This window comes from Triturus cristatus, chromosome 11, assembly GCF_964204655.1.
Source record: "Triturus cristatus chromosome 11, aTriCri1.1, whole genome shotgun sequence".
NCBI classification, from domain to species: Eukaryota; Metazoa; Chordata; class Amphibia; order Caudata; family Salamandridae; genus Triturus; species Triturus cristatus.
The window spans coordinates 655,332,331-655,358,933 of NC_140594.1; the positions used below are offsets into that span (position 1 = coordinate 655,332,331).

Genomic DNA, 26,603 nt, shown 5'->3' on the forward strand with positions numbered 1-26,603 from the left:
GAACTGTTAAAACTCCTTATCTACAAGATAAAGACGGCCCAAAGATAGAAGTCGCAATTGAGGAAGATATCTGGGTGTCTCATTTTTCCAATATTTTTAATAATACAGCTACACCGACAGGGCCACAATTGCTACTTCCTACAGTTGTATACCCAATCTCCCTGTACATTGATATTTCCGAAGTTATAGAGGCCTTGGTAGCGAGCAAAAGTGGGAAAGCCCCAGGCCCAGATGGGGTCCCAGTGGATCTTTTTAAATTGAATTTAGATCTCTGGTCCCCCATCCTTACGAGAGTATGCAGTGCATCAGTGAAGCTGAGCCTGCTAAAATCTTGGACGAAATCGATTATGGTCCCTATCTTTAAAAAGGGAGACCGTCAAGATGTGAAATGTTACCGTCCGATTTCCCTATTAGACTCCTTGGGAAAGGTTGTTGGCAGAGTCGTGCTTGAGCGACTCCAGAACTGGGCCGAAGAGAAAGATATTGTCTCAGATCTTCAATTCGGTTTTCGGGAGGGCTTTGGAACTGTGGAGCAGGCTCTTAATCTTAGCATGATAGTGGCCAAATATCTTCAAGCAAAGAATGACACAGTCTACATGGTTTATGTGGACTTGTCCGCTGCGTTCGACTGCGTCTCGCACGCAAAACTTTGGATGATTTTGGCCCACATGGGAGTGGATTCCCCCATTCTAGACTTTCTAAGAGAACTGTACTCAAATGCAACAGCAAGGGTTCGCTTTGGCACAAGAGGGGAGCTGACAGCACCTTTTGCAGTAGAGCGTGGAGTCAGGCAGGGATGTGTCCTGGCTCCCTTCCTCTTCTCTCTATACACAAATGGATTAGAGGAGGCGATGTTGAGGGGGGCGCAGGACCTACCACGAGTAAAACAACGCCTGATTCCCGCCCTGCTCTACGCAGACGATGCTGTCATTTTGGCACGCACACCACGAGAACTGCAAAACTCCCTGAACAGATATGTCAATTTTATGAGTGGGCTGGATCTACAAGTAAATGTAAAAAAAACGTTTGTTATGGTAACAGGTAGCGGGAAAAAACGTTTAAAGAACATTTTCCTTAATGACCAAAAATTGGAGATAACCACTCAATACTGCTACCTGGGTATCATGATTGATGAAAAACTCAATTGGAGACCAGCAGTAGAGGCCAGATGTCATCTTTTTAAAAGAGCAATAATTTCCTTGATGAGTTTTTCTCAGAGATTGGGGAAAAGGCCCCCAGTGGAACTATTAAGAATATATATAGCCAAATGCCAGGCCATTGCACTTTATGGGGTGGGGCTCTGGGGACATGTAGACGTTAGTGCCCTACAGGTGATCGAAAACACCTTTCTTAGTTTCCTGTTAGCAACACCACGTAGCACCTCGATCTACGCCTCCCATCTAGAACTCGGAATCCCTTATTTAGAGGACCTATTAAAGATCCAACCATTATTGCTTTGGCGGCGCATATGGACCTCTGAAAAAAATAGTATAACTCAGGAAGTTGTTGCAGATTCAATGATCCTTGACCAATCATCAAAAATCAAATGGCTTCGATACATTAGAAATTTCTTCAAAGATCTTGGATTGGAGAAATATTATCTCGAACCCAAAAACGTTATCGAGGTATCAAAACGATCATTGAAACAACTGGCCCTGACACATTTAGAATCACTAAGGCTGGCATCTGAGTGGTCAAAACCCTCGGTTCTACATGCCAATACGATCCAGTTGACGTTCCTAATCCAGCCCTATCTTACATTACAGATTAGCACCTATGACAGAATGCTATTAACAAGATTCAGACTAGAGCTTTTTCACAGATTAGTAGCATTCCCTGATAGAAAAAAGTGGGATTTAACTCTCTCTACCTGTCCCTGTGATGAAAAATCAATACAGTCAAATTTACACACAATATTGTTCTGTAAATTCCATCACCCACACAGGAGGGTTTGGCTACTTCCTTTATTAAAGCAGTGGGGATTTAGACAATGTCGTCCAGCCATGTTACGCCTTCAACTGCTAGAATCTGAACTGGTCTGTTATTGTGTTCTCAATTTTCTAAAATGTATTGTAAAACACAGGAAAAATCTGTAAGACAAAATGCTATCGAAAACATAAGAATTGCTTTCTGTAAAACACCTGACTTTGGATTTGTGTAACTATTTCCCATGATTACCATTTTTATTGTATATTTGTATATTTTTGTGTGTGAAATGTACCTTTTATGGTTTTACAATTTGTAAAAACCGAATAAAGAAGTTTATTATTATAATGCTCTTGCATAACCTTTTTTTAAAAAAAAACCAATAAAGTAAGAAGTGCATTTCTTCAAACAATTCTTGCTGCATCTAAAACACAGAGCTTACTTTCGAGACACATAGCAAGAAATTGGTATTGCAGGCTGGTTCTACTTCCTTCCTTGGCGCCTACTTACAGTCTTTGGTACTGCAGGGCAGCTTTCTCTCCTTACAACTACCATTGCCAAGGCCAATAGGTCTGACTTTAATGTGCTAAACCATGCAAACCTGCATTTGTGCATGCATATTTGCTTTACCCGTGTTAAAAGATGTCATGTATTCTGTGTTAGTAAGAATCTATCCACTCTACCCTCTCCCAAAGGATAACTACAATGATAATGTAATCCAGAGCTTGATGCAAAGGTCTTGAGCCTTAAGGAGAAGTAAATATTACTCAACTGTGCCCATTTTATCTAACTTTGAAAGTTGAAAGCTTTCTGCACCAAGTAAACGCCAAAAGAACCTCACGTTCATAGAAAGGAATGAAAATGTAAAGCCAATTGCTCTACTGTTCCTCATTTAAATTTTATGGTTAAATGTGGGGGATAAGGAAAGAGCCATATCTACAAATATATGGCTCTCTCCTTCCCCCTCTCTAGCACCGGCGCTGATTTCAGCTGCTGTGCACCAGGCACACACCTTGGTGCCATAGTGTTAAGTTGCATGACTCAGCTTACTATAGGTTTTATACTGGAAGGGTACTCTTACAGTACAAAACACTATACATAGACACACTTTAAAACATTTCCTACTTTTCATGTGGACTGCACAGTGCAGGACTGATGCAAAGTCGGAAAAGAAACAAGAAATAAAAACATTTCACCTCTTAATGTCCCCTTTTAAATGGCGTTAACTATTGACACTAAATCCTTTCTACTATACTTTGTAAATAGGGTTTAGGCATGGGTAGTAGCATAGGAACACCCATGTACCACCCTTGTAGCACCCCTATGGTGCTAAGTAATGCATGTCAGTGCTTCGTGCTGCTTTGCGTTACTTTCAGGGTATTTTCCAGCACAAAACAAGTTTTGTACTGGAAAGTTAATTAGGGAAAAACATTTTGTGCTGGTTAGCGTAAATTTTGCGACACTAACCCAGCGCAAAATGTTAGTAAATCTACTTCATGGCATTTTGCATCACCAAACTTTATGAAATGCTTACATGCAAAGGTTATGCTATGTCTGCAAGACGATCATCTCTTATAAAAAGTACTTGCAGTCAGTCATGCTAAGTGAAAGCAGGGCCGGACAGAACATAGGCCCAGGGAGCAAAATACAAGTGTCCCCATTAGTGAATCAGATAGCTGAAAGAATGTTGTTGTTTGCATATCAGGGCAGATTTTAACTTGGAAAGACATGCCATTTGCAAGGCAGGGGAAATTGCATCCATTTGTGTTTGCTACAGGCAATGTTTGTGGTAATTTCAGGGAAAGCAACAGTAAAAACTGGCCCACAAGACCATAAAACAGCAGTGGTGCTGGAACAATTTTCAGAGTTGGGGTGCTGCCACTAGTGTTACGTCATGAAGTCATAGGGATCATGAAAAATCCAAGTGTCGCACAAAGAGGAATTGTAGCACATGAGCAACGTCTATTCAGTGGGACAGCAGTAAAGGTGTGATATGTAGCTGTGGTGCATTCTGGAGCACACTATCGCTAATATATACTAAAACATGGGGTGGTAGCACACTGTCATTTACAGACAGAACATTTTGAAATAGCCACTAAATTTCCTCAGACATAGTTTTACTGATAAAACTATAGAGCGCACAAATGATAATGTGTTGAAATCGGATTTCAGTCAACATTTATCATTTGCGTATCACCAAGTGATATTTGTTTGGATTCTTTTTTAATATTTGTTTCCATCATACCTCAGAATTACAATAGGAAGTGCTTCATTAGTGCTTTCTTGACTGTTGATATATTTTAAAATATTTGTGCAGTTCACTTTTTAACATCCTACAGCTTTCCCTTTTTCCCTTAGCAAGATTGTCTTATAGTTCACATTGCAAACTCCTCTCACTTTGCAGACAGAGAAATAAAAGTAAACTGCAATCTCAATGTTAAAAGAATACAGAGCAATGTGTCAGAAGACAGAGCCTAGCATTTGACCCCTGTGACTAGATAAAAACACAATTTAAAAGCATATTTTTTGCTCCTTCACCGTCTGAATTCCAGCATAGTTGAAGGTGCTGCAGCACCCGCCCACACCCTTTCTTCAAGCGCCTGTGTAAAGCAGGCCCACAAACTTTCAAAACAAGCATTGGCAATGCAAAAGTTCTGGCTTTCAAAAAATGCTGTGTGGTAATGTGAAGTATTACAAGTAAATGGCACGGGAACGGATATGTATATTTGAGTTGAAACAAAGTGCTGTGGAATAATATTGGGGTAGTTTAAAAGATTAGGTGACAGTTGCATTATCAAGCCAGACCCAGACTTCCAAGTAGGTTAATGACTGCCTTCCTCCTCTTTGTGCTGTTGCCAGAGAAAACATCATAAATTGTCTAGTTAAATAAGATACTTGAATAGCATTACAATGTCATGTGGGTGACGATGAAAGTTCAAGCTCAGGCAACTGGATAAATAAACAAAATAATCACATTTGTGTGGAGGGAAAGCACTTTTTTGTGGGTGCACACACTGTCTGCCGAATCAAAACATGTACTCCTGGCTCCTACTATGTGGGCAGAGCCAAAGCCTTTCTCCAATGACACTCGCATAATTATCGGTGACAACTGCACTTACAAGCAAGACCATAAAAAAGGATCCCACACTGTTCTGTCAGATTTCACTATAGGACAGTCTGACCCTGAGTAAAAGTGAACATAGTATTACACAGACAGAGGCCTGGAGCTCCTCTTTAGGTGGAAACTGGTTTTGTGGGGTACGAGTGAGATAGGACAATTAAATAATGCCCTTGGAGTTGTTACTAGTTTGTCAAGAATGAGTGGACACACACTGTAAAGCCTTCTTTCCCCAAGAGAACATGCACTCTATCCCTATTTCAGCACCTTACAGTGCTCAAAATTGGGTACTGTTGGCACCTCACTGCAGACAGAGATCAGGAAGCAACTCAGGCAAGCACACAGTCACTCACCTTAGGGGTGCAGATCCATTAGTAAACAAGGGGAAGTGGCTTGTCCCGGTTTTGGAGTAAGGCATTGTGCGGAATGGTCGAGTATGCAAGCGTGCTTCACCCATCCGTGCACCCCGTAAGCAGTGCAACTGTATCTGCCCACATAGGCTGCACTGTCATCAGCCACCTACCAGCTTCACACTGCCAAATGTCAAAAGCTCAGATAAATTCTATGATGCGCGGAGAGTGGAGCCCTGGCAGTGTTATGATGGATTTGGAAGAACTGCACGAGCAATCGGTCACATCATGTCAGTCTGGTGATCAGGCAGTGGATGAAAACAATGAGTGTGGATTTACTCCTGAAAAAGTAACTCACAAGAGCATGCCCGATACTCACATTACTGATTACAAAGGCTATGCAAAGGGAGGTAGCATGATGTGCATGCATGACAACACTGTTGCTGTGACACTGAGCTAGGTAAAAACTTGCTTTAAGATCCCCACCTCACGCCTTGTGTGCTGGGCCTCATTCAGCAGCGTACGCACTCTAACTCTTCTGCTCACATGAGTGGGACACATCAGTACTGAGAGTGTCTCTGGCCTCTTGAGCTGGAAGATAGGTCGATGCTGGGGCCATAGAGACCGTGAATGAAGCTCCTGATTGGACCTTGCTACATTTGACAGTTGCAGCCCCCGTATTAGATTGGCTGGTTATGAATATGATTGATAAGGTCAAACATGTGCTGGTCACAACTTCAGCAGTTGGAGCTGCATAGGCACTGGTCACATCATTGGCATTTGCAGACCTGCTTTGACCAATCACAGTTCCCAGCGGTTACAGCCCTGCATGGGCGAATTACACTTTATCCCTGGCAGAGCCTAGCCAATCACAATGTTCTGGAGTTGTGGTGCCCATATGGAACCGCTGGGAGAGGCTGGTCATGCCCAGCAATGCCATGGTCCTCCTGGATTGCTCTCCAGCTGCTTGCTTCTCTGGGTGCCCCACAGCCACGAGGAACACACAGCACCTTGCTTCTTCTAGGATAGTCTCTTCTCTTGCAGGGTAGGCAGCCTCCTTGCATTTCTCAGCAAAAAAGGCTTCTAGTCGCTTAGTGAAAGGTAAACAGCTTCTCCAGCAAGAACTCTAGACTTCAGATGATTTCCAGTCAGCTATGGGAGACTGGCTGTCAGACAGTCACCAGCGCTGTTTGCATAGCAGCTCTCTGCGTTCCCTGCAGAGCACCCCTTTCCTTGGCCATAGAGGAATTGGACCTAGAACCGCAAGTGGGGTAGAAGGCTCCTTCTTCTATGCACAACTAGTAGACAGGGGATATGGTTCAGCCATCTGAAACAGCAGGGCCGTTTCAAGATAGTTCTTCTTTCAGTTGTCCTTTCCTGGATGTTCTCCAGACAAAGCCTGTGTTTAGACTGAAGCTAATTACAGTGGGGGTGTCTCCATCCTAAAGCACCCACAACAGAGGAAAAAGGAGCCCTGAGTTTTCTGTACCATGCTTTGATCAGCCCAACTGAAGACATAATCAGGAAATGACAAAAGCGTACACCTCACTTAAAGGCCTCCTCACCTTTCACAACAGAGTCTGCAGTTCCACCCCTCACTCCAACCATCCACTAAATGTGAGTTGTGAGTAAGATGAATTAGCAGCTCCTTGCTTATAACAGTCTTCATATGATATTTAAAAGGAGCTGTATCACCCCATCACTGACTTCAGTGGCTAGGTCTCCCTGCTCCAGCTACAGAAAGATCACCAATACACTTCCACTATCTAGGAACATAGTTGCCACCTCCATCTTGAATAAGGCCAGAGCAGGGGTATCAAAAATTGAATACCACTGGGCTCCATTACAGTGGCTCACTCACACACACCACGGATGTACCACGCATGCTGCACACATAAATGCATTTAAACATGCACTTGATATGTAAATGCTAAGCACAGGGTAGCAGCATAGAAGAAGACCTTTAAATGAGTGGACCAGTTGGCCTCCAATCCAGTAACTGATAAAAAGGACCCAGTCACACTATTAATTCTCAAAACATGGTATGTTGCCAACATCGCTCTATGTACTAAACCCATGACAAGGGCAATAGTCCACTGTCACCACATGATGGCATGCTTGGCCACGGCGCAAGTTCAAGATCTACTGTTAGAGACAGACCTAGACCTCTGTGCACACCCTAAATTAGTTTGATGCCATGGCCAAAAACCTAAAATCAAGATACCAGATATCTGTAGTCAGGCACTTGGGGAGGTGTACCATTCAAGGCTCATTCCCGTCTCAACAATCTGCATGTTAAACAGAGCTGACAGTTGCCTCTAACACAATTCAGAGCAAAACCTTCACACTTCGGAGTGGTTTAACACCCACAGACCACCATCTCCCACAACCAGAGAACCAAAAGGAAAACAAATAAATGCAGGAGTCCTTTAATGTTGACTCAGCTTTATCACCAGTACAGTAGTGATCTTTCCCCATTATCACACCAGAGGCTGAGAACACCGAATACCCATCCACCCATGTCCGCACACTGCTGTCTTTCCCCTCGCCTTGTAGCCACATTTTCTTCAGTCATAGCCTTCCATCATCATTCCATGTGCTGGTTGAGGGGCTCACAGCTGGGCTCCAAAGCATTCCACATGATCTCAAACCGGGTGTGCTACAAGGTGTTTCATCTACCTCGCCCACCCAGCCATACTTAAAGGATAGCAATAGGAGAAAAGATTAAATGGAGACTGCTAAAACCTTGGAATTTGTTAGACCTTGTTGTGTAATGAAACTATGGAATGCTGTGGTGATGTCTACATTCAGTGCAGTACATTCTTTCTTGTGCCTTCTGTCGAGTTTGCAGTCTACTCACTGGTCAGGGGGCACGCTTTGTGATTTCAGTTTACAGAGTGCAGCACACTGAGAAAGAGGAAACAACGAGGAGAAATAAAGATAGCTTTCCTTGTTGCGCCTTCGGTTGAAGGCATACAATTCTGATACATTTCCAGGTCTACCAGTGTTTGTAGACCTGGAACAGCTTCAGAATACATGGGTGGATGCATCAGAACACCTATGCTCCACCCAGTTAATGCCCCCCACCATGCAGAGAAACACAAGACAATGACTTGTGTTGCTATGCGTTGCTCCAGATTTTGCAAGCCAAACAGGGCCACATAAGTTGGACTTGCGTGGCTTAGCCAAAGTTGTTCTAGGTTTTGCGTTGCCCTGGGTCCCCTTGCGTTGAACAAGGGCAATGCAAAACCTTAATAATTCTGGGCCCATGGCTTTATTCCTTGTCCTCTATTAAAATTCAGGTTAAAATCATTCAGTCTACCTCTGCAAACCAGCACATGTGTTTCAAGCTCTCTAGGGAGTTCTTCATCAAGGGTTTACTGGAGTAGGCTGCCAAACCAAGTTATATTCAGATCGCTAATGTATTCCATTTAGTTAAAAAAAAAGTTAATGTAACTGTCAATTTGCTTTCAATTATCTAATTCAGATCCAAATCTCAGATATCATTTTTAAACTAAAGATTAACATCAATCATTCAATGATCTCATTAAACGTATTTCTTTAGTTCAACAAATATCAAATATTCGATCAGCCTGCCATCTGTAGTGTCTTTGATATTATGTGTGCTAGGACCCTTATGGTTCAGAATGGACTCTCAACAGGAATTACGTAGTCTGCTGGGAGGTGTTAAGATGCGATTATGAAAGTTATGATCCAATGCTTGCAGCATGTGGTTGTATGCTGAGGAATAAAGACATCTGTGGCAGAGATCCGTGTGGGGTGTATTCATTTGCATGTTCTCAGGCTGGAGAAAACACTGCACCATCTAGTAGAATTTTATAATTTTATTATTGGGCATTTACTACTATACCAGTCCATGAATTACAGAAATACTGATACACCTGTCTCTTTTTTTAAACTGCATGCATTGACAATTCACTTAAAATTTAACATGCATTCTCCCTCCATGCTCATGCGTGTGCTTTGTACACTGGTTAGGGTTTTTCACTCTCTCCTTACCCTTGTGTAAGAGGGTTCTTATTGTGGGGATCTGACTGACCTAATAGAGAGGGTCAGTTGCAGTTCAATTTGTAATTCTCTCTGGACCCGCTTAAGGTCCTTTCTCTGTGGATTGTGTTTGCTGTTGCTCCCTGGAATAACTTTTGGCTTAGGACATGAACGTGGGAAACTGACATTTCTTGGGCAACACATTTTTGGTCCTCACCTGGAGGAACTTCTCAAGAAGGCTGAGGTGAATAGGGTGATGACCTTCCCTTTCCATCACAGGTCCATAGACGGTGATTCAACGAAATCCCTGAGGAAGCATAAGTGACATCACACATCCTTTAACCCTACTAACATTTTAGGGAATTATATCATAAGATCCAATGTCATCCCAAGAAGTGACATTATATAACCTTCAACCCAGATGATATAATATGAATTGTATTTCTAAAGTTGAGAACACTATAATAATTGCAAGATGAATGAATTACCACAAGGGTTACTGGAGTAGATACATCTGTTTTACTTATCAATAGTATTTTACGTAGCATACTAACATTAAACATCAGGGGGGTATCGCCATGTAAACAACTAAAAACAACTTGCATGCAGCATGTTTCTTAACTTGAATGTACTTAGGCTTGGACTTTCAACTATGTCATATGTTTTTGATGGCATATATACTGCTGTGTCATTAATAAACAGAGATATAGGCGGAATAACCAATTCTCATTTATTTTATTCTCCGTAGCATACATGAAAAACTGCTCACATTATGTACTTGTAAAAACTCCATTACAAAAAAGAAACTCTCACAAAAAGTCCTTGCATCTATATGTAAAGTCCAAAGCTGAGGACCACATGTACGTAGATTTTTTGTTGTCGCAAATGGCCCGAATCTGTGAAGTGGGCCATTTGTGACTGCAAAAAAGCCTTTTTGTATGTACAGAACCCTGTTTTACAATTCTGTAATCTATTACCGAATCGCAAAATGGGTTAGCGATTTGGTATTAGGAAAGGGTGTGTTAAGGGCATAACTTACTAATAGTGACTTGCAGTGCTATGTACGAACTTTTTGCGGTTGCGAAACATTTCGCATTTTACCACCTAATTCAAGTAGGTGGTAACCCATCCGCAAACAGAAAGGGGTCCCCAAGGCACACCTTCCGCTTTGTGAATGCATGCAAGAACGTTTTCTAAGAGTAGGCAGTGGTCTCAAGGACCACTGCCTACTCCTAAAAAATGAAACTGAAACGTTTAGTTTTTCAAAAAAAACACATTCCATTTTCCTTTAAGGAAAACACGCTGCATTAAAAAAAAAGTTGCTTGTTTTAAATGCAAGCACAAATATGGTGGTCTGCTGTCTCCAACAGGCCACCATCCCTGTGTTTTTATGGATTCCCAATGGGTCGCAAATTGTGACCTACCTCATCAATATTAATTGGGTAGGTCAATCTCGACACCATTATGAATCACCAGATGTGTCAAGGACACATTTGCACATAGGTGTTTGCGATTTCCACTTAGTAATTGCAAACATTTGCTATTAGGAACCTATGTACATGTAGCCCTGAATCCTTTAAGCCAAAGAGCTAAGTGGTGGCATGAAAAGTTTTTCATGCGGTCCATAAATTTTCTGCTGACAACCCCTTGAACTATAGTTTTTGTACATTATTGTATATCATTTGTTCTGTTTGAGTCCTGAAAAGGTTGATGCCTCAAGAATAGATTTAGATGGTCTCCTCAGGACATGCAGGAAGGACCTTCTTAGGACACCAAGCTATCTTCCAGATACAGGAGCAGTGTTTTCTTCTACAAGGGCACTGCCTTGATCACCCCATACCAAGCGCTACTGTTTTTGACCCCGCCTCAAGACATATGACAATCATGCTTGTGCACTGAGGCCTTTCCTTGAAGTGGAATGAGGCCTAGAGCGAGGCTCTGTGGTGGGAGGGCACAGCAAGTGTGCCTCCTTTACTTAGGAGAGTGACTACTATCATCTTCCTGGGCTGTAGAGGGCCGTCAGTGGCAGTTAAATGATTAAAGCACAAGTGCTGGCCCTTTTCTGGTTGCCTACTTTGAGAAAGAAGCCTACTGGCCTCTCTCAGTCCTCCGCCCATCCATAGGACGAACTGATGTTACATCTGGATGTAATATAGACATATTGATATTGAATGCGGGTGCTATGCCTATGTGTGAAGATAACATATGGAGAGTGAGAGAGTGATGTGGCTACAGACACAGTGGGTTACATTTTGTTTCAGACATGCTCTGTATCGTACCTAAGATAGAGATTTGAAGGGACAGCCCAGAAAGCAAATGCATATTGCAGATTTTCCCCTAAAAGCATTCCAGAAGATTTCTTCCAGTAGGTCAAACAGTGCAGTGTTGCTGGAATTAGGAATTAAGGTCCTTTTGAAGCTAGGTAGTTTACCCTGCCCCTTCTTAAGCCATTGCTAACTTGGAGAGGTTATTCATCCACAGGTTAACATAAAGTTAAATGGGGAATCCTTTCCCCCTTTGTGCTCTTGTGTTTGTTAGCTTTTGAAAGAAAACTCCTACTCACATTAGTCACAAAGTCCATGGCTGGAGCAGTCTATATAGTATTCACAAAAATGCATACCTGGCCCGAAAACTGGACTATTGGGAACACAAGGACTGTTGGTACCCTGGATATAAAGATGAAGCAGAAGCTTCCAGTCAGTGTACCAAGATTTTTTTAACCAGAAGCTTGGGGTTCGGAAGCAGTGGCGACAGGGAGATCTGTTGAGGTCCAGAGCTGAGACACTGCCCACCACTCCATCTGAACAGGTTTGGGACCAGTAACCTGGTGAAAACGTGTAGAATTTGCTGGGGGGTGATCTGCATCCTACTTCAAGGTAGAGAGGTTATGAACAGCTGAGGAAGGACTTTGAAGGTTGTGTTGCATGAAGAAAACACTGCTTAGAAGTGGAGAATGTAAGTAGCAAATGTGAGAAAAAAAGGAAATGCCGAAATGATGACACAGGGCATGACCTAGACCAAGCGAATGCGAGCGAGGTCTAGAGGACCAGATGTATCTCTCTCACCTGTGGGTGAAGATGTCTGAGAATTCATCCCAAGTAGAAATACCATCAGTGGTGTAGCACCAAGAAGTACCAAACCCCTGTGACAACTGTGACCGTCAAGACAGTTGAACTTTCAAGAAAGCTCCAAGTGTTGAGAAAAGCCCAAGAACACCCGAGGAGCAGCCCCACTGCAACACAGTGTGGGCACCTGCTTCTTTGGCAGGGGAGTTTGAGATTGTCCTGAGGAAGACCCAAGCAGTAAGTTCCCCACAACCACCTTCGCTGCAACCACTTGTGCACCTATCTATGTACAGTAAAATGTAAGTACTTTTTTGCGCCTAAAACTAAAGTATGTGCTGCAGAGCTTAGGTCAGGTTCAGGTTGGAGTTATTATTGTCACCTTATGTCTGTTGAGTGCTGAGTCTGTCCTGAATATGCCTTGGACTGTTCAATTTCACTACTCTTAGGATCAAGTGCTAAAGGGGTGTACTTGGTGATCAGTTTTGGGTCTTACAGAAATGTTAAGACCCTAGCCACTTGTGTAAAAGACTCTCGTTAATACAATATATGCCCAGTACCCTAAACTCCTCAGGGACCCCTGAATAAGATCCTGCAGCCTAATTCTCCAGTTTCACCTATGATGTGGGCATAGCCTGGACCACATTCTATTACATCTGAGGAACTGGAACTGTCTTAATCATATCCTATGACATTTACTTTACTCCTATGTTCAGGTCCTCAGTCTCTGACCAGTGGTGCTGGTGTTGCCTAGATGTGTATTTCTAGACCTCTTCCTATAAAATCCAAGGGATTGGTGATAATATGTCATAAAGGGATTCTTAAAGCTACTGATAGCATGTGGATTGTGACACCAGTAGCCCTATCATCGCTGCCAGACTGATACTGCTGTGATCACAGAAAAAGATATTATCTGATGCCTATATCCCAGTGCTGCATGCCTAAAATAGCTCCTGCTGAGTGCATGACAAATCTGTTAATGCCTATTGCTGGTTTTCTGTATAGTACCTTTGATGGAGCCTCCAATGACCTGCCTGGTTAGGTCTGTGACAGCACTCCAACTGTTGCCCTGATCATTACTGGTTACGTAGCACAATCGTGCAAGATTTTGGCCGGTGACGATCTGGTATGACTCTGGAATCTTTCCCAGAACAGCGATGAAAAAAAGGAAGACAGTGCCTGTAAATTCATCGTAAAGGGGACATGGGTTCATAGAGCGATGTTTCTTCAGGAAGGCTGTTTCGATTGCCTTCAGGTCTCCCCACTGTGGAAAGTAAAAAAACAGCAATGAGTGTGAGATGGTCATACCTGCAAAGTTGTGACATTTTACTCATAGCTTTTTGTTTTTTATGCTTTTCTTAGATTAGCGCTTCACTAATCTTTATTTTTTTCCCTTTAATCTTTACTGCATTTTTTTCTATTTTCTTTCACTCAACTATTTCTCTTTTTCTTCTGTTTTCTAGTCACTTTTCTAACTCTGACTTTATTGCTTCCTTTTGAAACATTTTTCTCCTATTTTAGCATTTTTTAAACTAAATTCAAAAATAAAATTGGAAAGAAGCTTATGGGGAAAACAGAAAGATACGTTTACCAACCTTTCTGTCTGTATTGCTATTTTGCTTTGTTTCACATGAGGCCAGCACTGTATATCTTTGATTTAGGAGAAAGGCTTTAGCCATTCTAGATTTGTCTATGTTAGTGCCTTGCTTTGGTGTCGATCCCTAAGCAAGTGCACATCACCTTGCAGGGTTTCAAGATCTCCTGTTCAGATAGTGGTACCTCCTGTCCTGAATGCAGCCCATTAAGGTGCTGACCGGCACTGGAGCTTGACTATTCAGCCTTTTTTGGAGCTGGCAGCAGACACTGGCGAATAGCAGGAACAGTGACAGGGAGCTTGGGAGTGTCCTGAGACCCAGGCCTGTGCTCATCCTCTCCCCAGGCTATTAGTCTGATTTCAATATCCTGAGAGTCACCAACCTTCGGGAAGTTCATGGGCGCTTCTCCATGGTTCAGACACCCTGCTTCTCTGCGCTGCTTGCAGCCCATCTGCTCTACTCATATGGATAATTTACACAACCCCATCACCCACACTTGTACCCTCACTTCACCCGTCACATCATCCTATTCTTGCCCCCACACTGCTATGACATCACACACTGCCCTTAACGCCTTCATTCACTCATGTATTTACCGATTCATCTAGTCATCCATCCATGCACTCCATCTTCCAACCATGTGGTCAGTCAGTCCAAATTCTTTATTTTGCTATATTTCTTTAACATATAAAGTACATAAAATATAAAAATCATTAATCATTATATGATAAAATATAGCAGTGGGATTACAATAATTTGTTCCAAAACATAATATATAAATGATTACATTAAAGACCGTCCAGCATAAAAAATATACATTTCTAAAAACATTAATCCATTTAATTAAAATTGGTAATGCAATAATTCCATCCAAGTAGTCAATCACTGTCTCATTCCTTCATCCATCAATACATTCCTAATCAGATGCAGTACCGGGGGCCACAAAGCAGGCAGAGCCCTGGTAGTGGGGGGCCTTTGCCTCTGGTGTCCTGAGGTCCATCTTACTATGGTTTTGCAAACTGAGCCAAGTACACCCTTCCTCACTTGATTCTCAGGGTAGTGAAGGAAAGCAGTCAAAGACTTCTCAGGGAGATAGTGAGGGAGATAGACACTCAGAACTCAAACAGCCATACAACAGACACCATAACCCAGTGTTAGTTTTAGTAAAAAGAGAAGCACTTTCATCTCACAGCAATATGAAATACTACACACAGCAATGGTGGTTCAGATACAGGGTTCTAAAAAAAATAAATCTACAGGGTTCTAGCCAAATTCTACAGTTTTTATGCCAACTAAGAGTTTTAGGCAGGAATTTAGCACAGGTGTGAGCTCACACACAGGCTGTACAAGCAACAATTTTGTTGAATAACCTTAGGTAAGTTTCAATTTGTTTCATATCTGAGTACATAGAGCTTACACTGCCAGTCGCTAATCTCTCTAATGCATAGGCTTATCTTTCTGAGTCCAAGACACAGGGTCATATTTACAAGGAGCTAAGGCCGCAACAACGTCATTTTTTTCTTTTTTAGCACAAAATATACAAAGTGACGCTAGAGCAACTCAGGGTCATCATCGAATAAGCTTTATTTGATTTGCCAAAAACCATCAAGCGTACAAATACAAGAACATGTTTATAGTTAAAATACAATTTGTACAATGTAAAAGATAAGTGGGTAAAAGAGGCCATTAACATTTTCTCACATGTTTAAGAGATCTAATAAAAAAACAGTTATAATACCAAAGGGACAGCAGTATTCTTCTAATATTACATCTGTGCAAATCTAGCAGAGAGCTAATGTATCCTTACTTAGCTTAGTGACTTACAGCATTATTGTTAGACATGGGGGTCTCTAGTTGGCAATGGCTGACCACTGTCCAAGTAGGGACCCTTCTTCCTAAGTCAGAGTAAGTGGGCTACACCCTTTGATAACCCCTGCTCAACCCTGTGGTAACGTAGCACGAGCAGTTAGGCTCATCTCAGAGGCAGTGTGTGAAGCATTTATGACCATACACAGTAACACAGTGAGGAACACTACAAAGTGACACCACACAAGTAGTTATAAAAAATAGGTATCTTTATATATAGACTTAACACAAGACCAATAACAGTAAAAATCCACAGTACTAGAAAATAGGGTTACTCTTAAAATGCTGCAAAAATAGTTCAAAGTGTGCAAAGAGGAGTTCAGTTCAAGGCAGTGGCCTCTGCGACCCTTTTACTCACAAACTACCTGGATTCTGTAGCAAAGCAACCAAAATGTCGCTAAGGAGTTGTAGCGATGATTTTCATCACGCGTGACCAGCAATGCGTTGAATCCTTGCCGCAAGGGAGGATGATGCACTGATCTGTGTGCAGGACAAAGCGACAAACTTCTACACGCTAAGCCGGCGATGCGATGAAATCCTTGCCGCGATGGGAGGATGATGCGCCGAGCCTATTGCGTATGCGATCTTGTTGCGATGAAAAGAAATGGCGAACGCTCGTTGTCCGTGCTGCGATGTCGTGAAGCGATGAACTCGATGCGATGATCTTTGGTTAGCGAGCACTTGGAGGCCCGCAAACATGCGATTCGATAATCTTTGGGTTAGCGAGCATTTGGCAGCCCGCAAACGTGTGATGCGAGGATCTCCGGTAGCAAGCACTCAGCGGCAGCAGCGCGATGATTTTCCTTACGCTCTTCAGCTGCGGCGGCTCGCTAACGGGCATTAGCGACGATTTTCAGAACTCTCTTCTCCACAGTAGAACTAGAGGCCCTGGAGCTCACAGGAGCCTCACCTGCAGATAGAAATCCTCGCTGGGAGAAAACAGGAGGCTGGTGGTGGAGTCTGATGTGCCTGAGACGCCAGTAGGAGGCTAGCTCTCTTCTAGCCCTTGCTGTAGCAAAAATAAAAGTTCCTTCAAAGTCCTTTTTCTCTTCTTCAAAGTCCAGTAGAAACCACTGCAGGCCAGTCCAAGAAACAGCACACAAGCACAAGGACAGTCCTCTCCTGCAGATTCCTTCAGTTACACGGACAGAGGTTCTTCTTGTCGTCCAGAAGCAATACAAATTGTAGGGGTTTCAGCACAGATATTTATACCCCAAAAGTCTTTGTTCTCAGAAGCTACACGTCACTGAACCCAGCCAGAACCAGTTCTGCCCAGCCCTGGAGCACTTTGTTTACCAGGCTGCATCCTTCCTTTCAGAAAGAGGAGGTCTGCCATCAGACGCACAGTGGGAGGTGGAGCCAGCATTTACCTTGCCAGGCACAGCCCTATTCAGGTCAAGGAGCTACCCCTCCCCATACTCCAATGCAGATCTCTCTATTTAACCCAGGTCTGACTCAGCCTGCCCTGTCCCTCCAAAACCAGACAGCCAATACACATAACAGCAGAGCACACTGGAAGGCTTAGGCAAGAAAATACCTACGTTCTAAAAGTGGTATTTTCAAACACAGAATATAAAAATAAACTTCAATAAAATGTGTATTTTAATATTCTGAGTCCAGGCATACTAAATTCGTTTTTTTACCATGTTCTTTGGGTCAGTTAGGACTATAGAATGTAATAGTCAAACTGCCCATTCTGGCCTGTGGAGAACAGGTAGCCTTACAGTAGTGAAAAACGAAATTGGGTGTAATTCACTATCAGGACATTCTACACACATCAGAGCATGTCCTACCTTACACATACAATGCACCCTACCATAGGGGTGGCTTACATGATGCCAAGGGAAGGTTCAGGGGCTGGGAAGTGGGTGCACTTCACAGCCAAGATGGCAGTTCTAGACTGCACACAGACACTGCAGTGGCAGGTCTGAGACACACTTTACAAGTTGCTTCTGTGGGTGGCGCAAACCAGAGCTGCAGGCCCACCAGAAGCATTTGGTTTACCAGCCCTGGGCACACACAGGCCACGCTACTAGGGACTAACAGGCAAATCAAATAAGCCAATAATGGATATACCAATTCACATGTCATCTTTACACAGGGAGCATTCGCGCTGTGGCACTGAATGGCAGTGGCACAGCGCCCAGAGCATCTATTACCAGCAAAAACAGAGGAGACCACAGCGAAAAATGGTTGGGAGACCCACGCCAATGGTCCCAGGTCTAACAATTATAATATAATTGAAGAGATTTGTACAAACCCCAGCTATCGGAATTGAATTCTAAGACGGGAGTAATGTACTCTTCGTCTTGCTATAGCACAACCTTTCAGCGTGTGTGCCAAAGATGGGCTAAAAACCAACTTACAGAAAAAACTATTGTTTCAGAGGTGTCAGTTTTAAAAATTCTGTATGCAATGTTATAAGAATTAACCTTCAGGTTTAAGCAGAAAGGGTGTATCCATTTCCTGCGGGGCTGCAATATTCTGGTCTGAAATACAAAACGTGTGCCCCGGTCTCAAAAACTTCTCCACAGGCAGGGCATTTGTCTGAATTTCTCTCCCTTGCCCACTTGCTCGTGAAGGTTTTTAGTGGCAGGCTACCCAACCGAATGCTCACAAGCAGACTTTTGGCTGGGCGGGAGAAATTATATCAAGGAAAACTTCAAACGTTGTGCTAGGTTTGAATTCAATGAACTGATCAGCCAGATGACCTAAAGAATCCATAGCTAGTTGTTGGTCATGCAGGAAGGCCCAATACCTGTTTTTGAGTACAGTAACTTCAGACTTTCTGATTTTCTCCAAACTATCCAAAGTCTGCTTAGTCCCATTCTCCTACACCATGTTGAAATGTACTGTAACCAAGGGGTCTTGAGGGCACCATTGATCTTCATCAAATCCCTCAATGTGCTCCTATATTCTATTAGGTCTGGGGTAGACCAGATACTAACCCAAAACATCAAAGGACTTAATTGTGCCCCATATCTGCAATATGTTTGCTACCAAAGTCCAAGAAAAGTGGAATAAGGGGTATACTTGAAGGAACACAGATAAGTGATTTGATAAATGTATTCTCCTCCACTGTTAACTTTTGAGTAGCCGCATACTCCCAGACTTCGACACCAAAAAGGGCAGCACCCGGTGCTTTGGCCTGATATACCACCAAAGCTGGGGATCTGGCTCTGGACCCAGTTTGTTTATGCAGTCTGAGTATTGCTTTGGATTTTTGTGTCACAAGTAAGGTGCTTCTTCTAAGCTGGGGTTCCCAACTAAGCTTGTCGGGCAGTTTAACACCCAGATAATCAAAGCAATAAACTCTTTCCAGAGATTCGTCAGCCACTGTCACAGTACTATTTTTAATGTGACCTTTCCCAAAAATCATGTATTCCTTTTTTATGCATTTATTACCAGGCCCCTATAAACTCAGAAGTTCAGAAACTTGTTAATTACATTTAGAAGACAGATACAGGTTTTCGATATGAGTAAGGAATAATCATCAAAAAGTAATATAGGAATCTTGTTCCCATTCAATATAGGAGAGTCTTTGTTACTGTCCTGCAGTTCCTTGACAACATTTTATATATAATGTAAACAGAGTGGGAGCCAAAACTCAACCTTTGCGTACCCCACGACAAATTAGAATCTGCTCTGTTGATTCCCCTTGGTTGCCCCATCATACCTGAGCATAATAATTTTTGTGCAGCCTTGAAATTAAATTATTCAGGTTGACCGGGCCCCCATTTCAATTAACACCTTCCACAGAAGCCTTTGAGGTTCTAAGTTGAAGGCTGCATGCAGATCTCTGAAAGCCGCATAGAGTTTTGATTAAAAATCAGAGCATACGTTCAATACAGCAATGAGAACCTAAAAACCTGGTCTGACATGCTAGTTTTAGCGTGGAATCCTGCTTGGAAGAACGACAGGATTTGATTAGGGTCCATCCATTATAGCAACTTTTCGAGAAGTTGCTTAGGAAATATTTTTTGTAGATTATCAATGAGGCTGATTGGCCTATAGTTGGGTGGACTGGAGGTGTCTCCTTTTCTAAAATCCGGAATTATCTTTGTATCCCTCCATGTGCCCGGGATCCTACCACCAGCCACAATTGCATTGGATAGGGGATTGACTTAAAATTCCCAAATTGATGGTTCAGATTTGTACAAATCGCCTGGGATGTGGTCAGGCCTGGAGCTTTAGCTGCTTTTAGGCAGCTAATGTGTCAGCCAAACTGAATGCTATATCAGCATCATTAGGGATATTTGTATTATCTCTGAGATCACAATTCTGATTTTGGAAGTGAAGCAAAGATGGAATGGCTTCTTCTGAATATAATGTTGTAAAATGATGAACCCATTTGTCTGGTTCAATATAGTAAAGATTTTTCTTGACAGTGTCTTAGCTCCCATGGGACATTACATGCCATAACACCTTGTTGTCATTCATTCTAACAGCCTGCAGCATGGCATCCCAAATCCTGTATGCCCATTCCCTCTTAGCCTTATCGTGTGCCATTGTATCTGTAGTGTACCACACTAATATTAAAACCATTTCATTAATTAAGTGCTGCTATTAACTGCCGTTTTGCAGCCCTGCATTCTGCATTATACCACTGGTTTACCTTTCCACGCAGGGGCCTCCGTTTTAATTTTTTTTTATGGAAAACGTGAGATAATTCTCTAGAAAAATGTTTATGAATATCTGAAATTGGAATAGAAGTTGCCAAGTTTCTTTTGAAATGAAAGAAGAAGTGCACGTGCTATTTATACATTTCTAAGTGTAGTTTAACATTAGGCAATACTCAGGGCCACAATACCCTTCTTGAGATATTGGCTAGTGTTGGTTCAGGCATTACAGTAAGACTCCCAACCAGCTCTCTGTTGAGAGCGTCTCCGGTTAGAGTTAAAAGTAATGGATTATGATCAATGTCAAGTCGGGGCACTTTACCATATCAATCATCAATAGCCAAATCCTTACATCAAGTAATATGTAATCCGTCCATTGCAAGCGCTTAGTCTGTGCCCAACCATCATCGATGCTACCTGCATCGCAGCACTAGAAAAGGAGTGCTGGGGCTCGCTAGTCAAGCCTGGCATATTCCATATCTCATCCTCCTTTTCAAACAATGCATTACGCGAAGTTGTAGGCTCAAAAGAGACATTGAAATCCCCTGCTACCACAACTTTTGCTCGCTGTTGATAGAGCTCAATCTTATTGTCCATAAAGGCCAAAATAGGGGAATCTTCCCTAACAGAAACTGACCTGGCATACACATTGAACAGTACCATGGTTAGCTCAGAGGGGAACTTAAACTGAACTCCCATTAAATCTAGGGAGTCAATCTTTAGCTGTGAGTGGGCAAAGGTAGTGGTATGTTTCACCAGAATGTTTAATCGTCCCATTGTTCGCCCAGTTATATTTTGAGGCGCGGCTTCCACTCTAGAAGTGGCATAACCATTTATAAATATTCTTTCTAAAGCCCAAGTTTCTTGGAACATACAGACATCATTTCCCCCTACAAATAGCAGCCATTCATTATCAGCGAGTTTAGATCTAATCCCTGCCAGGTTCCATGAGATTAATGACAATCCTTTTTTTTTTATTTTATTTTTTTTATTTCAGCTTGGAAACAAAAACATATCACATAGCTTTTTTTGCTTGACATTGACTTTGACATCTGTTACATCTATTGCAGCCATCATTTCCTATATGTCATCTAGACATACCTATCCCCACACTGAAAATAAAACGAACCCATGGATCTCACTACCCCACGAAAAAAACATAAAATTACTACAAATAATACAAATAATAACAATAGTAGACATAAGAAATGGCTTACCACAGCCAAATTGTTATAGCATTTAGCTTTCCAACCATTGTGTAAATGGGGCCCATATTTGTGTGCCCCTTTCCCGTCTTCTCCTGCCCCCCCCTCATAAGCACAGCTAACTCCAAATTGTGGAGGGCTAAGATCCTTGCTCTCCAGTTCACGAAGGTTGGGGCGGCAGAGCTTATCCATTCCGATGTGATACATAATCTTATTTGCTACATTGCAATGAATATTAAAGCAGTAATATGACTCGCTCTATCCATTGATTTATCGGTCTCACACCCCAATATCACTAATTCTGCTGACAAAACCAAGGGAATTTTAAGGCTTATATTAATGAATGTTTGTACATCTTGGAGAAACTGGGCCAGTTTGGGGCAAGTGAAGAACATGTGGACATCATTAGCTGCTATTATGCCACATCTAGGGCTGATGTGGCCCCCCCTGCCTCCCCATTTGCATATTTTGGCTGGGGTATAATAAAGATCGTACAGGGCCATATAACTTTGTGAGCGTAGGATCCCCGAAATTAAAACCTTGCTAGAAAGTTCTAAAGCTTGGACAATATCAATATCAGGCTTACAGAGCTTGGCTTCCCATTTAGTTTTATATATGAATATATCGTCAGGTAGAGCTGACCGTAAATTTCTATAAATTGGCCCAATTCGTGAATTTTCCAAAATTAAATCCATAAGTGTAATCCTACAAAATAAAGTTGGGGTGTTGTGCAGAAGTTTACCAAGATAGCTTCGAACCTGTAGATATTTAAAGAATTCGTGAGTATCTAATGTAAACTTGTCTTTTAAAAAAGAAAAGGTAGCCATACTCCCCTCATAAGCCAGATCCCCTACTGTCTTGATACCTTGTGCCCGCCACCGTATTGTAACATTGTCTTGGAAATTACAAGGAAGCAATCTGGCTGCTGACAAGGGGGTATAGAAGTTAATGCTAGAAATTAACCATCTGCGCCGAACCTTCCTCCATACTGAGTACATAGAGATAATAACTTTGAATTTGTTTTTTTTGTAGTAACTAGGTTCAAGTACTGACATTAATAACCCCTTGGCAGCCTGTCCAAGACCTATCTCAAAGATAGATGGTGCGCGGCATGGTGGGAGATTTGCTCTGTCCCCAAACAGCAGAACAGCAAAGTGTTGAATCAGCGCTGTCCAACTATATAGCAGCAGATTGGGAACCGACAACCCGCCCCTTTCCAATGGTAACTGCATCCATTTTGCTGCCCTGCGCGGATGACGATAGCCCCATAAAAACCTACTGCAGCATCTCTCTGCGCGGACAAGGCTTGACTGGGCAAATTCCAATGGGATAGTCCTAAATACATATAGAAATTTTGGGAGTATCAGCATCTTTAAGACATTACGTCTTCCAAACAAAGATAAATGTAAGTTATCTAATCTGCGTAATGTAAAACTGGCTTTATCTATAATGGGCAAAATGTTCATATCGGGCAATCTATCAATCGCAGTACCGTGCACTCTCAACCACCGGCGCATTAGAAGGGCCCATCGCAGCTGTTTGGACCACCTGGGTTTTCTGAGCATTAAGTTTATAGCCCAAGTACTGGCCATAGTGTTTAGCTACCTCTTTAATTGCTAAAAATGAAGCGGAGACATCTCTAGTTAACACTATAATATCATCCGCATATGCTAGGACTTTGAATTCGAATGTATTAATCCTAACAGGGACTACATTCGTGCAAAGTTCAAGTTTACTCAAAAATGGATCTATATACAGGGCAAACAGCAGGGGCGAGCAAGGGCACCCTTGTCTAGTACCCCTGCTGATTGCAAAAGAACTTGAAACCTTTCCAGATATAGATAGGGTTGCCCGAGGTGTTATATATAGTGACTGCAAGGCATGAATAAAGTTAGCACAAACCCCCTTCCAATGCAAAACCCGCCAGAGAAACCGCTAGGCAACCCTGTCAAACGCCTTTTCGGCGTCCAGCAGGATTGCACCGAGGGGGAATCCTGTGGCCTGGGCCCAGTCTAATAGTGCTATAACACGACGGACATGGTCCGCCGTGTCCCTACCTGGAATGAATCCATGTTGACGAATGGAAACTAATGGTGATATCACTAACGCTAACCTTGTTGCCAAGATTTTTGCAAATATTTATTGTCAGTGTTAATTAGTGATATCGGACGAAATTATGCAGGATCAAGCTCTGGCTTATCCTTCTTCTTAAAAAGAATGATGGTTGTATACCACCAGGAATCTGGAATCTGACCTAGTTGTGCCTCTCTAAGTATCTTCAAAAAATCCTCACGGATCTCGGACCGGAATACTTTATAAAATTCCAAAGGAATTCCGTCCGGGCCTGCAGCCTTACCATTAGCCAATGAATTCAGTGCAGTTTCCACCTCATCCCATTCTATGGGTGCCGCCAAAATCATATTCTGTTGGTCTGTTACTCTGAAAGTGTTAAGTTCTGTTAAAAAGGTACTGATATCATAGTCTGCATTTGAGTCCTCAATTTCTTCCGTATAAAGGGATGTGTAGAACTCAGAAAAAACAGATAGGACAGATTCTGGAGTATCTTGAATATTACCATGAGTGTCCTGAATCTTGGTAATGCGGTTAGCCATAGCTCGTTGCTGGAGTCGTTTAGCCAGCACCTTGCCCGATTGTTCACCAAACTCAAACATCGTCGAGCGGTACTGAAGATATTTAGCTGCGAGGTCCTGTCCAAAGAACTCTAGCAAAGAAGCTCTGATGTTGGTTACCTGGGTTTGTGTCAAGAATTCCTGTCATGCGAGGGGAGGAAAACGGTAACCAGCGAAAACGGACTACATCTCCCAGGATGCTTAGCGGTTGAGAGGTTATGTAAACAGGAGAGCTGTTACATAACTCAAGGAAAACACGCCCTTATGTAAACAGGAGAGCTGTTACATAACTCAAGGAAAACACGCCCTTATGTAAACAGGAGAGCTGTTACATAACTCAAGGAAAACACGCCCTATAAAGGGAGGAACCGGGAGGTACAACGCTGTCGGATATTGTGTTTACACCGACGTACCTGCTTAGTGAAGAGCAGTGTTCCGGAGTGGTGCTCCAGTAAGGCAAGAACGGAGGTAGGTCGAGTCGTTACTCCCTGGGCCGTGTCTTGCCCCATCGTCACCTGTGAAGGACCCGGAAGCTCTACCGGATAACCATTGAGCTTCGCTTTTTGACTCGGCTGAGTCAAAGCGCAGTGGCGCTTTTGCTGGTTGGAATCGTAACTCCCAGCCCGACCAGAGATACAGGGACTGCCAGCTGTAACGCACACCAGGAGGTGTTTGCCGCGTTACAGACTCGGAAGTCCACAGGATCGATCGAGTGGCTGCTCTCGGTTCAGTCTTCTTTGCTTGTGATTGGGGTATCGGTGACGCATCACCAGGAGGTGACTCCGCGTCCCGGTGCAGTCTGAGGAAGAGGTTGAGCGGCTGCTCCCTTCAGGTAGAGACCCCGGCTGGGTGTTTCCCTGACTCCTCGATTCTCCCCAACACTCTTCGTGCCCCTCACAGCCTACCGATTGGCATTGTCGGCCATTTCATTTCTGCCCTCTGTTGGCATACGCCGGGATCGGCGTATATGCAGAGGACGGTTAGGACCATCCGTGCTGTGGGCTGGTAACGTACTTAGCCTGGAGGATTCCAGTGACTATAACCTTTGTTTATTCCTTGTATTATTTTTGCCTTCATTAAAATAACTAAACCTTCACAAGTGGTTGCGTTCTCATTATCGTGTCTGTTAAACGATCCTGAGACGTTCAGGGCGTTACAGTTTGACTATAAGATAAGTCCTGACCTTCCCTGATTGCGTCAGTAAGATAGATTTCTGCAGAGCGTAAAGCTTCAATCCTGGTCCTAATCTGTTCTTGAATTTGCTTGCGATGAAAAAATGAAAAGCTCTTAGTTTCACCCCGAATTGCTGCTTTCAATGTATCCCAAACAATTTTACTAGAGGCTGATTCTCTGTTAATGTTCAAAAATTCAGACACCCACGGCCTCATATGATCTAAATACATCTGTTCTGTTATAAGCTTTCTCTCAAAAGTCCATGATTTAATAGGTTTAACAATACCATTCAGAGTAAGAGTGGTAACCACCGGATTGTGATCTGAAATAATGCAGGGAAAAATTGAGATTGAGGTAAAGTCTGCAAGCTGATCAGACAGAAAAATATAGTCCGACCACACCATTTTTCTATGCGGAGCAGAAAAGAATGTATAGCCATCTAAATATTTGAAATGGTGGTACCAAAGGTCGGTCATTGAATGTTCCTGGACTAATGCTTGCAGTGCCCTAAATACTCTCGGTTTCTTGCCCAAGTACCTTCCTTGTCCATCCATGAGATTAAAGTCAGCCGTAAGGTTTATATTGAAGTCACCGCAGAGACAGATAGGTTGAGGCCACTGCGCTAACTCAACATTTAAATAATGTAGAACTTCAGGGTCGTCGAGATTAGAGCTATATACTGAACAAATGGTAAATAATGTGCCACTAATGAAAAGCTCGGCAATGACCCATCGCCCCCCATTGTCTTGTGTGGTTCTAACACAGGATCCTACCCCTCGCCTTAATAAAATTGCCACCCCTCTTATCATCGAGGATTGTCGAGAGCACCCAATCAGGTCAAAACCAGGGATTTTTAAACAATCTCGATTATTCCAGGGCACGTGGGTTTCCTGTAAGCATATAACCTCTAAATGTAAATTACGGACAATGGTTGAGAATAATGCTCTTTTCTTGCCATTATTAAGACTACAGACATTCCATGATGCTATACGTATCTTAGCCGACGCCATTACGACATGTGACTATATGAACCAGAATCGTGACTGTCATA

At 42.7% G+C, this 26,603-nt stretch overlaps 1 protein-coding gene across 1 annotated transcript in view; it reads right to left on the reverse strand.

Annotated features, from left to right (window-relative positions):
• NEU4 (neuraminidase 4) overlaps positions 1-26,603 on the reverse strand; it is a 294,710-nt gene that overhangs the window by 18,340 nt on the left and 249,767 nt on the right. Inside the window, exon 4 of the mRNA XM_085634187.1 lies at positions 13,473-13,728. Within this exon, the coding sequence (XP_085490313.1) occupies positions 13,473-13,728 (256 nt within the window). The remainder of the gene's footprint in view (positions 1-13,472; positions 13,729-26,603) is intronic.